The sequence below is a fragment of the Pyrus communis genome, chromosome 8, assembly GCF_041283825.1.
Source record: "Pyrus communis isolate YQ-2024b chromosome 8, ASM4128382v1, whole genome shotgun sequence".
In the NCBI taxonomy this organism is placed as follows: Eukaryota; Viridiplantae; Streptophyta; class Magnoliopsida; order Rosales; family Rosaceae; genus Pyrus; species Pyrus communis.
In genome coordinates, this window is record NC_142572.1 from 13097934 (window position 1) to 13114048 (window position 16115).

The 16115-nt window shown below is 39.1% G+C and overlaps 2 protein-coding genes and 1 pseudogene across 5 annotated transcripts; all 3 read right to left on the bottom strand.

The window, feature by feature from the left end:
• Nucleotides 1–2874: 2874 nt before the first annotated feature.
• On the bottom strand, nucleotides 2875–3771 carry LOC148695122 (uncharacterized; annotated as a pseudogene).
• Nucleotides 3772–4266: 495 nt separating this feature from the next.
• On the bottom strand, nucleotides 4267–6338 carry LOC137718580 (cytochrome c oxidase subunit 5b-1, mitochondrial). Its single transcript, XM_068458128.2, has 6 exons — nucleotides 6044–6338; nucleotides 5663–5739; nucleotides 5519–5569; nucleotides 4946–5015; nucleotides 4758–4837; nucleotides 4267–4609 (listed from the first exon to the last, which is right to left on the bottom strand). Exons 1-6 carry the CDS (start codon nucleotides 6231–6233, stop codon nucleotides 4565–4567), a joined length of 513 nt encoding a protein of 170 aa, XP_068314229.2. The 5' UTR covers nucleotides 6234–6338; the 3' UTR covers nucleotides 4267–4564.
• A 1431-nt stretch (nucleotides 6339–7769) lies between these two features.
• Nucleotides 7770–15254, bottom strand: LOC137717590 (uncharacterized). Of its 4 annotated transcripts, none has more exons than XM_088698476.1 (14): nucleotides 15126–15254; nucleotides 14344–14453; nucleotides 14125–14179; nucleotides 13802–13890; nucleotides 13504–13528; nucleotides 12355–12393; nucleotides 11893–12010; nucleotides 11565–11692; nucleotides 11044–11410; nucleotides 10663–10781; nucleotides 9919–10096; nucleotides 8876–9829; nucleotides 8671–8742; nucleotides 7770–8417 (listed from the first exon to the last, which is right to left on the bottom strand). In XM_088698476.1, the coding sequence occupies exons 2-14, from the start codon at nucleotides 14419–14421 to the stop codon at nucleotides 8072–8074; spliced, it is 2568 nt and encodes an 855-aa protein (XP_088554602.1). In that variant the 5' UTR covers nucleotides 14422–14453; nucleotides 15126–15254; the 3' UTR covers nucleotides 7770–8071. The 4 variants fall into 4 exon arrangements, with proteins under 4 accessions (XP_088554602.1, XP_088554603.1, XP_068313103.2 ...); XM_088698477.1 differs by having other exon boundaries at nucleotides 14344–14429; nucleotides 15126–15238; XM_068457002.2 differs by having other exon boundaries at nucleotides 14344–14480; nucleotides 15126–15224.
• Between the last annotated feature and the right edge of the window lie 861 nt (nucleotides 15255–16115).

The window sequence follows — 16115 nt, forward strand, 5'->3', positions numbered from 1 at the left end:
AACAAGAGCTATAATGTTGCACATGAAAGTACCAAAAAAATTTTGGTCCCAAGGGGTCATGACAGCTGCATATATTATAAACAGATTACCAAGTAGAGTCTTGGAGTTCAAATCTCCTGTCACATCTTAAAGTCTTTGGATGCACATGTTATGTTCATATTCAACCACAATATAGGGATAAACTGGACCCTAGGGCTAACAAATGCATGTTTCTTAGTTATTCATCTACTCAAAAAGGTTACAAGTGCTATAGTCTCGAGTTAAAGAGAGTTGTAGTTTCAAAGGATGTACGATTTGATGAAACTAACCTTTTTTTCAACAAATTGTCTGAAGATCAGTCACAGGGGGAGTCATGTTTTGAGTTTTTTCCCTTACCAAGGGCTAAGGAACTATTTTTCGAGATACAACCTCTTAATTCTCCTGCTGCAGCTGATGAAACTCAAGATAGTAATCACAATCCTAACCAACAAATGCATAATGAAGAATTTCCTCATGAATAGCCAGAAAGCTTAATAGAAGAAACACAACAATTTCAAGGCAAAAGAAATCCAGTGCGTGCTAGGCATCCTCCTACAAGACTTCAAGATTATGTGACTTATTCAGCAAGGCATCTAATCAATGGTTTCATGTCCTACCATAAAGTTTCAAAATCTTATGTCGCCTATTTAAACACCATCACCAGTCATTGCGAGCCTCAAACATTTCAAGAAGTATGTAGAATGCCATGGAGGAAAAGCTTCGTGCTCTCACTAATCACAACACCTGGAGTGTAGTTAGTCTTCCACCAGGAAAAAAGGCAGTTGGTAGTAAGTGGATCTACAAGATCAAATTCCACTCATATGGATCGATTGAAAGGCACAAAACTAGGATGGTGGCTAGAGGATTCACTCAAACATATACCGTGGACTACAAGGAAATATTCGCTCTAGTTGCCAAAATGAACACTGTGAAGGTGTTATTCTGTTGCTGTGAATAAAGGATGGGCTTTATACTAAATGGATGTGAAGAATGCATTCTTACATGGCGACCTTGAAGATGAGGTTTACATGAAACTTCCACCGGGACATCCTCAATACAATGAGCTTGGCATGGTGTGTAGGTTGCACAAATCCATTTATGGATTAAAACAATCCCCAAGAGCCTGGTATGCCAAGCTCAGCTCAGTTCTTGAAGAAGTTGGTTTTCAAAGAAGTCATGCAAACTCATCCATGTTTGTTCGAACATGAGTGGTTGGCAAACTTGTTGTGTTGATCTATGTTGATGACTTAATAATCACTGGGGACAATGCTGATGAAATCGCAAACCTTAAGGTTTCTCTACAACAGAAGTTCTCCATCAAAGATCTTGGAAGGTTAAAATATTTTCTGGGGATAGAAATGGCCTCATTAAGTAAAGGGCTATTCCTTAACCAAAGGAAATATATCATCGATCTTCTCACAAAATTAAACATGAAGGATGCCAAGCTAGTTCAAACTTCCCTTGATAGTAAGCTCAAGCTCAGCTTGGAAGGCAAACCTCTACCTAATATCGGTTACTACCGACAGCTTGTAGGTAAGTTAATTTATTTAAATATCACACAACCAGATATTACATTTGTAATGAGCTTAGATAGTCAATTCATGCGTGCACCTACAATAGAACACTTCAATCTCGTTAAGAGAGTACTTCAATATCTAAAAAGATTGATTGGAAGAGGAATTCTCATGAAGAGGAATGATAACACTCAAGTTATTGGTTACTGTGATGCTGATTGGGCAAGAAACCAAATAGATCAAAAGTCTACCTCAGGTTATTGCATGTTTGTGGGAGGAAATCTGGTAACATGGGAGAGTAAGAAGCAAAGTGTCATTGGAAGATCGAGTGTAGAAACTGAGTATAGATCGATGGCATCCACAACATGTGAATTAATATGGCTTAGGGTCTGTTGAGTGATCTGGGGTTTCAAACAAAGCAACCTATGTCAATGTACTGTGATAATCCAGCTGCAATGCACATAGCTTCCAATCCAGTGTTCCACAAATGAACAAAAAATATTGAGGTTGATTACCACTATATCCGTGCTCAAGTGCAAACTCAAGTGATTCAAACTCTCTACACAAGAAGTGTTGATCAGTTAGCTGACATTTTCACCAAACCATTACCTCCAAATCATTTAAGCGTCTTCTATCCAAGCTGGGTTCCATCAACATTATGGACCCAGCTTGAGGGGGAGTATTGAAAGTCAAGAGTGTGTATTCCATATGCAGCATCAGTCACCCCATATCGCCTAATAAAAGTCAAGAGTGGGTATCCCGAGCTATTGGTTAGGTTGATGATTAGGGTGTAGTTGTCACCTTACTTCTAGTTAGATCTTATATCTTCTTTCCCATACTTCTAGGGTGGTTAGAAGTTTTTTGCCTAACCTTCTTTCTGCTCCCTGTTTTATGGAGTTTCTGTGTAGGAGTGATTCAAAGGTGATCAATGTGTTGATCACACCTTGCCCTATATATCTTGTATTCTTGTGTTGTTGTTTCTCTATGAAAGATAATACAAACACTTAAAAACTCAACAATATGATTGTCCAATAAATGCCTTGATGTGCATGTCTTCAATACTTAAATCTAGAAACTACGACACACTTAAAATCTAGAACTAATCTATTACAATTGTACAGCCCATATGGTGATGGCATATGTTTATAAGCATGATGGGAGTTTTGATTGGGATGAGTTAAGACCATAATTTCATTTTAATATCTTAACTTTTTTTTATTCGAACGATATTTCAATAATCTTATTTAACTAACAAGAGAGGAATTCGATCTTGGAGGCATCAGGACAATTACAGTGTTGTAGCCAACTTGGCTACACCTAGTCCTGAACTCTCTACAACCAGTTACCACTCAGAAAACATGGAGTTCCCATCCACATAAGAATCCAAGTCAGCCTCCATGATCTTCTTCATCAGCAACGCCGCCCAAAGTTGAGAAGTCTGGCAGCCTCAAAGCGTCTCTTACGCAGCCCTCACTTTCATCAAACAGGAGCAGCAGGATTTCAGCTGCACCTTCCTTACTCAGCATGCACCTCCCCTTGAACACTTCTACCATTAAGCTCACAATTTGGTTGGTTTTGCTCAAACATTCAGCCCTTCATCAAACCTAGCAAGAAGGCCAAGAACCAGGAGAGAAGTTCAGGCTAGATCCTCGCTGTCACTTCACCCCACCACTTGGATGAGCGCTTCAACAGCTCCTTCTCTCACTGCCAAAGTGCAGTTCCTGTGGAACTGAACAAGCTCAGCTAGAGAGCTGAGGAGGTGATGAGCAACAGGACTGCCAGACCCGGAAATGGCCTTGACTAGTAACTGAATGGTACCTGCTACGCCAAATTTGGCATTGTTCTTGTCAAGCATTGCCAAACTACAAACCAGAGAGGAAGCTACTCTGTCGGACTCCTCGGAGGTCAAGGAGGCAATTATCGAATTCAGGTGGTAAAGCAGAGATTGCTTCAGATCAGGGTTCAGGGACAGGTTGAAGAGGACAGACAACGAGAGAATCTAAATGTTGTCGCAGGAAGATTTCGAGAGGGCAAGTAAGGCGGGGATGGCTCATTCCGTTTGTGCAACCAAGTTCCTGTTTTGGGAACTCACCTTGGTGATGGAAACTAAAGTGTGGAGAGCCTTCAGCTGCACTTCAGGAGAGTCAGACTGAGTCCCCGAGAAGCACTGCCCAATTGCCTCGCGTATCCGAGGAGCTGACATCGTTGGGAGTACTGGTTTCAGGGCAGGGGCAGGCATGCTTAAGCAGTCTTTAGGGTTGAAGCTTTGCATACAATTACCATGAAAATGATCACACACAATTAAGCCTTGAGACAAAAATTAGATGATTCCAATGCTTAGTTGCATCAAATTCTTTGGATTAACCTCCAAAACTCTTTGGTCTTGGGGTCTCATAAGTAGCAGTTCTAGAGCATAATCCAAAGGCCAGAGACATTAAAATCCACAAATTTTATCCACTTTACCCCTCATTTTTATTGTCCTTGACATCAAAATACCGTTCAGTACAATAAAATGATTTTGCTTATTGATTATTATTATTTGATTTATAGAACGCAAAGATCAAAAATAAGTAAGGGGAAGAAAGCGGCGTGCAGTGATCACTTCCCAGTATGAAATAAGAGAAAAGAAGTAAACGATTGGAGTAACACAAGTTTCTAAACTGTTGATGTTGGATTTTGATAACACACAACAGCATCCTCGAATAGCTAAATACAAAGACAATATTATGAGATGTATTACGATTGACATGTAGTCATTAATTTTTATTTTAAAAACAATCTACTCAATTATTTTGATCTTCGTACACAATCCAAAATTATCAGCCACTCAAATGAATCCAGTTCTATTGAACTGACCATGAAACCAAAATTATCACCAACAAAAACGTCGGACAAAATCTCTTAAGAACTATGGATCCCCGAAAAACAAACCAGAAAATAATTATTGAAGCTACACAGTATAAAAGACTGCCCCCCACCCACAAAATCACGTAAATCAAATTTTTATTTGCGCAAGAAACTTGTCAGCCGAATCAATGGTGACCATCTGGAGGACCTCCTTTGCCAACCACTTGCAGCTGTTAAAAATTTATCACAAATTGGATCAGTCAACTTATTCAAGCACCAGTTCATCTATATACTTAGATGTATAGAGAAAGAAAGAAAAGATCTTTGACACGAAGAGGGATTAAAGGAAAAAGGAAATAGTCAGACTCAGCAAGTCACCTTAAAAACTTGGGTACAGACAGGGCATTCGTATGGCTTTCCTTTCTCCAGCCAAAACCACACGACATCATGCTCATCATCTGCAAACATAAATGTTCGGAAATTACAGTTAACCGTACCTTCGGAATGACTTCATTTGACCAGTGATCAAAAAAATTAAAATTATGTATCTAAATGGAGAACTTTACCTCCTCCCTCAATACCAGGGCATCCAACTATTCTTTTGTCATAGACAGACTTGACGATCGCAGGTGCTTCCTATGACATAGAAAGTATATAAAGATTAGTTACATGAGAAAGTTGATTGAAGACCACCACATATTTCCAGTTAAACGGAAGATGTCGTGCACAGATTTATACACTTTCACATCCATTTGACGTGTACATAAGGAAATGAGAGGCAGAGTGCACGAAGAGATTTGGTATTGATAAGCAAATGTTTTTATTCCTTCAATGAAAAGACAGGTATTTGGAACTTCAAGAACAACTATGAAACCATCGGTCCATCGCTCTTTGGCAGTTCAAAGAAGATTAAGACGATTAGTACTATTTTGGTAAAGCGAGATGCCCATGGCAAGCGATGGCGTAGAATGTTGAAACACAAAATCTGGCAACATTAAACTTCCAATCATGGTGCAAACCACATTTATCATGTATACTTGCGAATGATGCAGCAAGAACATGTCAGAAACTCTCGAAGTTCCTATTTACCGACTAACTATAACAAAAATGAAATCCATGAGATCAAATAGAACGACTACCTTGGTACCGAAAGGACCAACAGGATAATTGATTTCAAGAACGTCCCTTCCCTGCATATAATGAGATTAGCCAATAATTAAGCAAACTCTCGTATCTTTATATAGTTCGATACAAATCACAACACAGCAATCGTAATTATCAACCTCAAGCTCGGCAGCAAGCTCCTCAAGCTCGTGACCGGTAGCAGTCGGATTAGCTTCCTGAGGGTTTTTCTTCAGAGCTTCATACACCACAAAAAGAATATAAATCTAACACTCATACACCACAAAAAGAATATAAATCTAACACATTATATATAAAATCTCCAATTCTTGAGACCGCTCAAAGGATTAGGGTTTCAATGTGAGGAATTTCAAATTTTGATCAACAAATTAATCACAACCATTAGCGCGTAATCCGCCTTCTCATTTCGAGAGATCAGAGAATTCTTAACGTGCCTACATTTTCCCGGGAACCAAACAGAAAGCAACAACCTAATCGAGATCAGAACAACGTATAAAAAAAGGAACGAACTGGAAACGCACGGGAGGTGGAAGCGGAGGCAATGTGGGGAGCGGCGGGAGGAGCGGATTTGGGCAACGGCGTGGACGAAGGGGAAGACGCTGAGGAGATTACGAACCTACGGGTGTGATTGAGAGACGAGGATCTGCGTGAGGCTGAGGCGGCGAGGTTTTGGAGCTGAGCCGGGGAAGTAGATACCACGCGCCTCCACATTCTCGCGGTGCGTCGTATTTGTTGGTGGTTTTTGACTATTTCTCCTCTGCGGAGTGCGGGACGTTGCAATTGCCAAATTTTGTACGCGCGTGTAACTGACAAACTAAACAAACGAGGATTTGCCGCTATTTATAGAACTTTTGCTTTCTCGGGTCGGGTCAGTTATTAACCTTTTGTATCGGGTAAAGCTGGTAATTACCAGTTTACCACTGAGCTAAAAGTATTTTTGTTGGATACTAAGCTAGCTAAGGTTTGGCTTAGGCAGTGTTTGGTTCATTCAAACTAGTTATCCTTGAAATGATTAATTTTTAGCATGTCGATCCATAAGTGATTATTATATCTTCAATCTTTAATTGTTGCCTTCAATATCTATTTTGATTAGATTAACTATTGCGGGATTTGTCTACAATACTTACATATATTCAATACAATCACAATTTCGACGATCATATTGTGATTGTATTAAATGACATCAATTATATATAACCATTATAATTGTATTAAATACGTGTAAGTATTTTAGGTATGATCATTTAAACCAATTTTTCTTTAAAAATTAGTTAAGTCCCCTTGGAATTGCGTTTCTGTATAAAGCTTTTTTTTTTGTTTTTTTTTTAATAAACGATATTATCTACACTAATGGGGGTGGGGTGGGCTTAGCTTCACAATGAACTATTAATAATGTGGTTCAAATTCGCTTTTAATGAAAATCGAAGCTAAGACCTCTAACTTATAGCTGTCATGATTTGGTACTGTGATGCTTCATTGATCCTATCAATTCCGTTGAGCGGCATATTACCTCCGGATAAGTTGATGTGGCACTATGACTCCAAAGGATTATTTTCGGTCAAAAAGTGCATATAAAGTTGCTTACTATATGCGTAATCAGGCTTCTGTTTCGCATCCGAGCACTACTGGTGTCTCTATATGGAAGGCTAATATCCCTAATAAGGCGAAAATGTGCGTTTGGAGGGCTTGCCTCAACATTCTACCTACTCTTGCTAATTTGGAGAAAAAAGGGGTGACGGTGGACAATATTTGTATTCTTTGTAGTTCCTCATCGGAGTCGATGCTACATGTGTTTGGTTATTACCTATTTGCCCGAGCGGTATATTTCTCCTCCCATTTGAATTTGGGTCCAAGGCCTCCGGTGCATTCCTCTACATGTAATTGGGTGTCTTTGTGTGTTTCTTCCATTCCTGCTAGTCAGCTGGCTTTATTCCTAATGCTCATTCAGTCCATTTAGCGTGCAAATAGAAACCCTCAAAAATGCTTCCGGTATTAGAAGTACGATTCGGAGTCAGAACGTCGAACATCGAATAACGGAGTAAACTGTAAACACACTTCACTTCAATCCTAAATTTGCATTTCCATCAAATTTTCTAAACATCGATATGCCAAATTCATATTTTTCAAAGTAATAAATAACGACCAAACCCCCGAGACTAGAGACCCTCAAAACCTGAAAAAGCCAATTATGAAAAAAGCACATTCAAAAGTACAGCAAAACCTGAAAAAGCCAATTATGAAAAGCACTTTCGAAAGTATAACAAATCATACTAACTCGAATTAATGAGGCACAGAAGTATGATGATCTAGCAGCACAAGATCCACAATCCTCACGGGTGAAATCCACCTACAATAAAACAGCTTCAACGATATCACGTCCCTCAAGGTACCCCAAGTAATACTCATTTCTCAACCCATACGCTTAAACATTCCAATCATTTATAATCTAAGCTAGTCTGATAACACCGGCAAAAACTATCAATGGCCAACTCCATCAAAAGTGGATCAAAACAACTCCGTTGTTACTACGATGTCATCGCTTAACTCGACTAAGGGGAAACATCATCGTACGAAACCAGGCCCTTCTTCCCTATTGGGCTTCCTGATGATGACCTGGACCTGCTTTTGCCCGTCCGAATTGGGGATCTGGAATCCAATGAGGACCTTGATCTCGACCTTGATGGGCTTCTGCTTCTGGATGAAGATCTTGCCCTCTCAACCCGAGGAGAGACGTGTGATCTACCCACCTCCACTGGAGAACGACTGCGGCTCTGAATGGGGCTACGACTTTGCACTGGGCTACGGCTCCTGATGGGGCTACTGCCACGACTATAGTTTCGGCTGCGGTAACGGGGGCTACGTGATACTGGACTTCTGCTTCTTCTGCTTCTGTATCTGCAGATACAAGTTAAATGGAATCACCCGTCTCTATATGATCCAACCACAAACAAAATGACCAAGGGAGAAACACAATCATAAGGCACGAAGAAAGATACGTGGCTAAATCCCAATAAGTTTTATCACAAATGCATTATATCTTTTATGGAAACTCGGACTCCACAAATTCACCAACTTCAACATAAGCAGCCTGAATACTAGTCCAGCACAGTATATGAAGCAGCAGCTTATAAGAGGGCGATAAACATACCTAGGAGGTGTTCTTCTTGGTGGGCTTCTATAGCGCCTCGGAGAATACCTGGACCTTCTATAACTTGAATACCTAGAAACACAAATTGGGCATGCACATTATGTGCAATTGCAATGCAAAAACAAAGTTCGCAGTCAATCACCACATCATCTACACTAGACGATGGTAAAAGAACTTATAAAAAAAATAAATGACTTGCAATTACCTGTCACGATCACTTCGACCACCCCCATAACGATAAGATCTCACAGGAGGAGACAAAGAAGGGGTTCTGTACCTCCGTGCATAAGAGTACCGCTGACTGAAACCCCGCCCTCTTCTAACGCGCTTTGGTGAGGCATCAGGTGAAGCACTTCTTGACAAGCTCCTCCCCCGATCTGGTGATAAAGGCGATCTTACCCTACGCGCTACTGGGCTAGGACTCCTTGAATAGCTGCGACGGTTATTCCCGCTTGGGGCCCTCAGCGGACTGCGGCTAGCAGTTTTCCTAGAAGGAAACCTACCTGAACTTCTGCTTGCACTCCTTCGAGAAGATCTAACTGGGCTTCTGCTTCTTGATACTCTTACAGGGCTTCTGCTTGCACTCCTTCGAGAATATCTAACTGGGCTTCTAGTTCTTGAGACTCTTACAGGGCTTCTGCTTGCTCTCCTTCGAGAAGATATAACTGGGCTTCTGCTTCTTGCAACTCTTACAGGGCTTCTACTATTTGATTTGTGCAATGATTTTCTTGGTGGACTTCTGCTTGTGCTTGAAGCTCTGGCAGGGCTTCTGCTAATTGATTTATGTGGTGGTTTTCTAGGTGGACTTCCGCTTATGCTTCTTGGAACTTTTACTGGGCTTTTGCCATATGGTGGGCTCCTGCTTACAGGGCTCCTGCTTATGCTTCTTTGAGACCAGGCTTTCACTGGACTCCTTCCCTTCCAGCCCTTCATTGGTTTTTGGTTGAAACCTCTGGCTGGGCTTCTACTGCTATCGCTTCTAACAGGACTCCTGCTGATGCTCCTGCTCCTTTGAGGGGGAGGAGGAGGGCTTCTACTAACACTCGAACTCCTGCTCTCACTCCGTTTGCGACTTAAACTTGGGCTCTTGGTCAGACTCCTCCTGGGACTAATACTCATACTCTTACTCATGGCCCTCTTAGGACTGAAGCTTCGGCTCCTGCAGATCAACTTTCAATAAAATACCAGATCTGGAAGAATTGGTAAGCATAAAGAATAACTGAGGTGTGACGAGAATGGAAAGAAGACCTAGATTTGCCTGGGTGATCATCAACTATGTCAGGCTGTCTATCTGCACCTTTGTCATATTTACCACCTGCAAGTCCATTGCTCCGCTGCTCTCCATTCTCCTTAGGATATGCACCGTCTTTCACAAGCACTTCAGCTTCCTCCCTCTTCTTAGGGTAGATTGAAGCATCACCTTCACCTGCAACAAGTGGTTGGTTTCCAACAGCAGAAATTACCAAAAACCATGAGAAAAAAACACAAATCAATTAGTAAGACAATGAAAACAGTGTCACATGTCGGCTTGGGGGCATTGACCCATTGTAAGAATGTCCTGAATCATCTCAGCTTAGATTCATTTTCCATTAGGCACAACGTTCAACATTAACAATCCAATGCCACAACAAAACAGATATTCAAGATCAACCCACCAAAAGTAAAAATATAACAAGCTTGAAAAATGCAGGTCACATACGTGATAAGGATAGCTTTGACCCATTCATCAATAAAATGCTGAACCCCAGGACCTGTAGGTATAGCAAACCCAGACACCAAATGCTATATTTGCTAACTTTCTCCAAAACAAATATCAACCCCACCCACCTAATATAAAAACCTAATTTGCAAAAGGAAAGGTAAACAAGTAAAATCTTGATCTAGAAAGATCATGCAAGCAAATAAACTACTATCATCTAGAAGGTGAGATAGAACAATTATCATAACCGATAGTACCACAGCTCAAGAATGCCGAAGAAATTAGTTAAGTACCAGATTTTTCAGAGAACTTCTTAGACTTTTGATCCTTCCTTTTGGCATCAAGGCCATCATCTTCACAGCTACTTTCACTTTTAATTTCACTCTCAGAATCAGTATGACCGTGTGATGCCCTTGAGAACAGAAAAAAAATATCAGCAAAGTGCGAATTTAAGTCCTTATAAAACCTATACCATTTCTTAAACTAGGTTTCCTATTAAAAAGAACATATTAGGAGAGGACATTAACTACTAAAACGGCAACGACTAGTAGCCTTACATGAGATACTGCTCAAGTGGCAAGAACAAAAAAAGTATTTTCATGTGAAAAAGTCTGAACAACAAGGGTGAAACCATAAAATAACTTTTGAATTACAAATAATATTAAGCATACAACCTTTTTGATCTGATCTTCGATTTCTTATCATGCCGCCTTCGCTTTTTGTCACGCCTTTTATCCCGCCTCTTTCCGTGTCTATGCTTGTCCCTTTTAGAAGATCTCTTTCTTTTCTTACGCCTGTCATCACTTGAAGAACTAGCATAAGATGATGAGGACACATCTGAGTCAGACTCACTATCTGACTCAGATGACTCAGATTCAGAATCTGAGGAACTGTCTGATTCAGATGAATCATATCTCCTTCTCCCCCTCTTCCTTCTATCTTTGGAAGATTTTTTGTGTTTAACCCTTCGCCTCAGTTCATGACTATTAGCTTCTGACGAAGCATCCTTCCCAACTTTCACTTTACTTGCTCTCTTTATGTCTGCACATACAAACAATAAATAAAAATAATAACAAAGAAAACGCATGGTATCAAAGGAAAAGTTAGGGTTTTGATAACCCTTAGATACCAATATTTTTTCATATTGCTGAGAAATTAAAAGACAACACTGAAGTAGTTTCTCCATAACTGTTACCTTCGTTATATTCGCCACAATTGATCACTTTAACTAATACAGTTGGATTCCCATCTTCATCACCCGCATTTTCAATCTTTTTCAGGACCTCATGCCCTTGTGCAAGCTTCCCGAAAACTATATTCTTTCTGTACAATGATACACAACAGTAATTAGACTGAAGAATCCACAACCTCTCATCTGATATTTAACAGTCTGAGGAAATCATAAGTCACCAACAACTTTATAAAACTGCCTACTAAATGGCAAAAAGTAAGAATATTTACACAAGCGAACAAAACCAAAGTAAAAGAAAGTAAAAACAAAAAATATGAAAATGAAAGCATACCTGTCAAGACTACGATTAGCTGCAAAAGTGATGTTGAAATGAGAACCTAAAGAGTCACGAACAGCGACAGGCATAGATAGAAGGCCAGGTCCAGAGTGTTTGAGCACAGGTGACTCATCTGAAGCAAAGTTAACTGACACTATTAATACTCAGAAGCATCCCCAAATTAAATAGCATTGAATTAATACTTAACTAGACTTGAGAACACACATACTAATTGAAATACTGAACAATTTCAAGATAATTCTACGAGTTCATAGACTACAGTTCCCTGAGTAGTGAGTATTACAATCCCTACTCAAGGAAGCTTGTGACAGTGAGACATGATCACAAACTTAAAAAAAGTAGGGACAGAGAGTGAATAGAGCTACAACCATAGTTTATTGATAAGCAAGAGTTGTAATTTTGCTTATAGAAATATTGCACAGACACAGATCATGCAGATACTGTTGTCACAATTACCTGGAAACTTCTCACCATAAATGCTTTCACCAGCTGTGCCTACAGAACAAACATAAAAGACCAGTAAAACTCAGACTCAAGTCATGTTAAAAGAGACCTTCTACCATGCTTTGGTATCACTAGGGTATACAGCATTACAAAAATAAAGTCATCATTGGTAGTTTTTTTTAATATTAAAACAAATCAATTATTCCACCAAAAATTTAAAATTGTGGTTTTCAGTTTGATTAGCCATAAACAATTTCAAGAAATAAATATATCAAAACACCTGATACTGCCTATGCAGCCAAGATGCCCTTTATGCTTCTAGGTCAGCTCACCACGGATTGATCCTCGTCCAAGTCTAAAGACATTTGTGTGTTGGAGGGTGGGCGTGTGTTGGAAGGGAGTTGGAATTTTTTGTGTTTACAACCTATTCTAGTTATCTATCTCTCCACCCAGTTCTATACCACTTCATTTTTAGCTCAAGCGAGACCCTTCTAATTTTCCAGACCTTATACGCCTTTAAATGACATGACTTGTTAATTAAATCCTAAACCAAAAGCCCAGGACAATAAGATAAAAGGCATTTGCACATACATAATGGAGCCATATTCTTTCACTGTTAACAAGAAACAATCAGAGTTATAACCTAGCAAACACATTTAGGACTTGATATCCAATGATTATACCAAAACTAGAGTATTTGGTCGACTCGGAATCCCAGGAGCACAAAGCAGCCTCTGTATTTTTCCAATATAAATTTCCTAATCAACATAAATATAATTCTCTGTATTGTCGGTATATGGAAGCCTAATTGAAAATGTTTATATAACAGCATTTATCTTAAACAGGCTGCACTCTGCCATCTCACTTTTGGTAATTATATGTTCAAACACTACTATAAACATCAAGCTTGAAAATAAGTCTTGCATAACCGACATCAACCTTTTAATGCTTATAAAATTTCTTGAAATTCTGTGCTTGTTTCTTGAACCAACTCATATCAACACTTTTTTTCTCAGTCCATCTTCAAAGAAATGGTGTTTTTAGTAACAAACATGAATTCAGACAAGAATGTGATATTGATTTTGGCCCAGATTTAATGTGCAAGCTGGAATGACACATTAAATGTAATGGCTGCAGGAAAGAGATAATTATAATACTTACCATCTCTTTTCACAAAATCGCCACCCTGCAAAATGGACAATGTTCATTAATCCCTCTAAGTTATAAAGGAAATGTGTATACAAAATTGGTTTGGGCATGACAAAGCTAGTAAATTTCAAGGATATACAACTTAGTAAGTACAACCTTAAAACTATATCACAAGAAAAGCAGTCGTGACCATCAGCCCTGTATCCTACAGCATAAACAAGGGTAACTGATAGACAAACCACTGCTAAGTCATGCTCAACCAGAAAATTGTATGGAAGACGAATCTAAAAAGTAAGATGAGGAGGCATACCTGTGCGATATAACCTTTTACAATACGATGGAAAAAGGACCCTTTGTAGTGCAGTGGTTTTCCACTTTTTGGACCGATTCCCTGCTCTCCTGAGTATTCAATAAAATAACAAATATATGAGAACAGAAAGCCTTCTGATTTTAGTATGATAATGTATAATAACATCCCCAAAGAAGGAACAAAAGTGCAATCTCAGAAGCGATACAAGAAATTGATTATAAGAATTGTTTTAAGTCCATAGAGCAATTCATGTAAACATGGTGGTTACAGAATCCCATATAAAAAGATAACAAATATGTTCTGAACCAAATGATATATATTACCTGTACATAGAGCACGAAAATTTTCTGCAGTCTTGGGAGCAACATCAGAGAAAAGCTGTAAAGCAATCACCAAAAAATGATAAAGGTCAAACTCATTAGGAAATGCAAGAATTGTCACATAGCAGGAGCTGAGACAAACAACAAAATCCACATCATTCATTACAGAGTTTACACCGAAAGAAAATATCTAGACTAAATATATGTGTTCATGAACAGTACCTCAAAAACCATTCTTTCATAAGGATCGCCATCGACAGACACATCCATAAAAACAAAGGGGTTCTTCTTCTTCGTCATTTGTTTGTCTTCGAGAAACAAAACTCAAACCACTGATGTAAGGAATTAATTACACCTCACTGAGCCAACCACAGTCATACTAATAAATTCAAAGATAAAAACTGAAAAAAAAAACCTACTCAACTATTACTCAATCACCCCATGTACAAATATGATACGTTCTAACTGTAAATAAGTATTTCAAGCGTCGGAAAAACAATCATTTTGACCGCAGAAACCATTGCGGCTCTACCCAAAACCTGCAACTAAATCCACTTAACAGAAGCAGGAATCTAAGCATGCAGACATATATTTAAGTTCCAAGTTACCGGTTAGATTAAATCTGATCATCGATCCAATGCAACTGCTTCGTAAGCAAACCCAGATCAGAATATGCAAAAGCAATCCCTAATCAATAACCGAATCAAGCTCCGAATCCTTAAACCCTAGCTAAATTTCCACAACCCTAAACCCAAATGCATGCGCAAAACATGATAACTACATCATCGAGCTAAATTGAAAACATATTTCACTTTATTTCTCATCGAACTTTCCAACTAATGAATTTACAATCATATCAACAACAAAACTAACGAAAAAAAATAACAAAACTTCAAATTTTCTACTGCAAACATGTACGTACGGAGCATAAAAATGCGAATAAATGGGGAAAGATTAGGTTTTTAATTGAGAAAAGAGGGGTGATGAAACCCTAGTGAGTTCACCTGAGAGACGCAGAGAGCCACAGAAAAGTGAGGAGACGAGATGAGAGAGTGAGGCCCGTATAAAAATACCTAAAGCTCCTGAGAAAATATATAAAGGGGTCTGGGCGCTTCTGCGGAGCGAAGTTACTGGACTGTCCCTGTTCTTCTTTGATAGTGGAATCTTGTCAATATTGCCCCTCGTAGGTTTTAAATTTTTTTTTTTTTTTTTTTTTGTCAACGATGGATTTGTTAGAATAGATAGTCAACGGGATTAGAATCTATATCTTAGTGTAAGGGTTGCACTCCTTTCCACCAAACAGCCACTTACCCCCTCGTGAGTTGAATATTTTCAATTTTTCATTTATAATCTCCTTATTTTTTTTTCTTTAAGTCGGATAAAATGTTATATTTTCAATTTTTCATTTATAATCTCCTTATTTCTTTTCTAGTTTCTGACATTTGTATATTTGCTTTATCTTCATATTTCTACCAATTTTTGAGAAAAACAAATCGTATTTATTTGTAGGGGTCTACATGGACCTGCATTTATTAGTAATTTTAGGGTGTGTTTGTTTGGCATCACTAGCCTTCACTAGACTAGACTAGACTAAGTTTTAGTCCAGTCTTGTGTTTGTTTCCTACCCGGACTAAGTTTAATGGGATTAGCAGGGACTCACCTCAACTGAGTCCCTCGCTAACAGGTCTTAGCGAGACCACCCGATTCGGAGAGGACTGTTAAGCCGCCCTCTAATCCTGTCATCTCCCTTCTCCTTCGCACCTTCGCACATCAACCGCAGCAATTGCAGCTTGCTCCTCGTCCTTCACCATTTCCCTTCTCCTTCCTTGTCGCACCACCTCGTAGTCGTCCAACATATAAACAATCGACGACGGACCTGTATCCCTGGCGATGGTCTGATCAGGTAAGCTTCATTTGCCTTGCATTTCAATGGGTACTTTTTTAATTTTCCAAATTCAATTGCTTTTTGTTCATTCCTTTCGGTTTTGTTTATG

Bases quoted from the DNA above. Each gene is read 5' to 3' on its own strand.
- LOC137718580 (XM_068458128.2), bottom strand. From the start codon at position 6,233: ATGTGGAGGCGCGTGGTATCTACTTCCCCGGCTCAGCTCCAAAACCTC. The intron at 5,740-6,043 runs GTGCGTTTCCAG...TGGTGTATGAAG, and splicing joins TGCCTCCGCTTCCACCTCCC to CTCTGAAGAAAAACCCTCAG. The intron at 5,570-5,662 runs GTTGATAATTAC...CATTATATGCAG, and splicing joins AGCTTGCTGCCGAGCTTGAG to GGAAGGGACGTTCTTGAAAT.
- LOC137717590 (XM_088698476.1), bottom strand. From the start codon at position 14,421: ATGACGAAGAAGAAGAACCCCTTTGTTTTTATGGATGTGTCTGTCGAT. The intron at 10,097-10,662 runs GTACTTAACTAA...CACTTGTTGCAG, and splicing joins GAAGTTCTCTGAAAAATCTG to GTGAAGGTGATGCTTCAATC. The intron at 8,743-8,875 runs GTAATTGCAAGT...TTGTGTTTCTAG, and splicing joins GGTCGAAGTGATCGTGACAG to GTATTCAAGTTATAGAAGGT.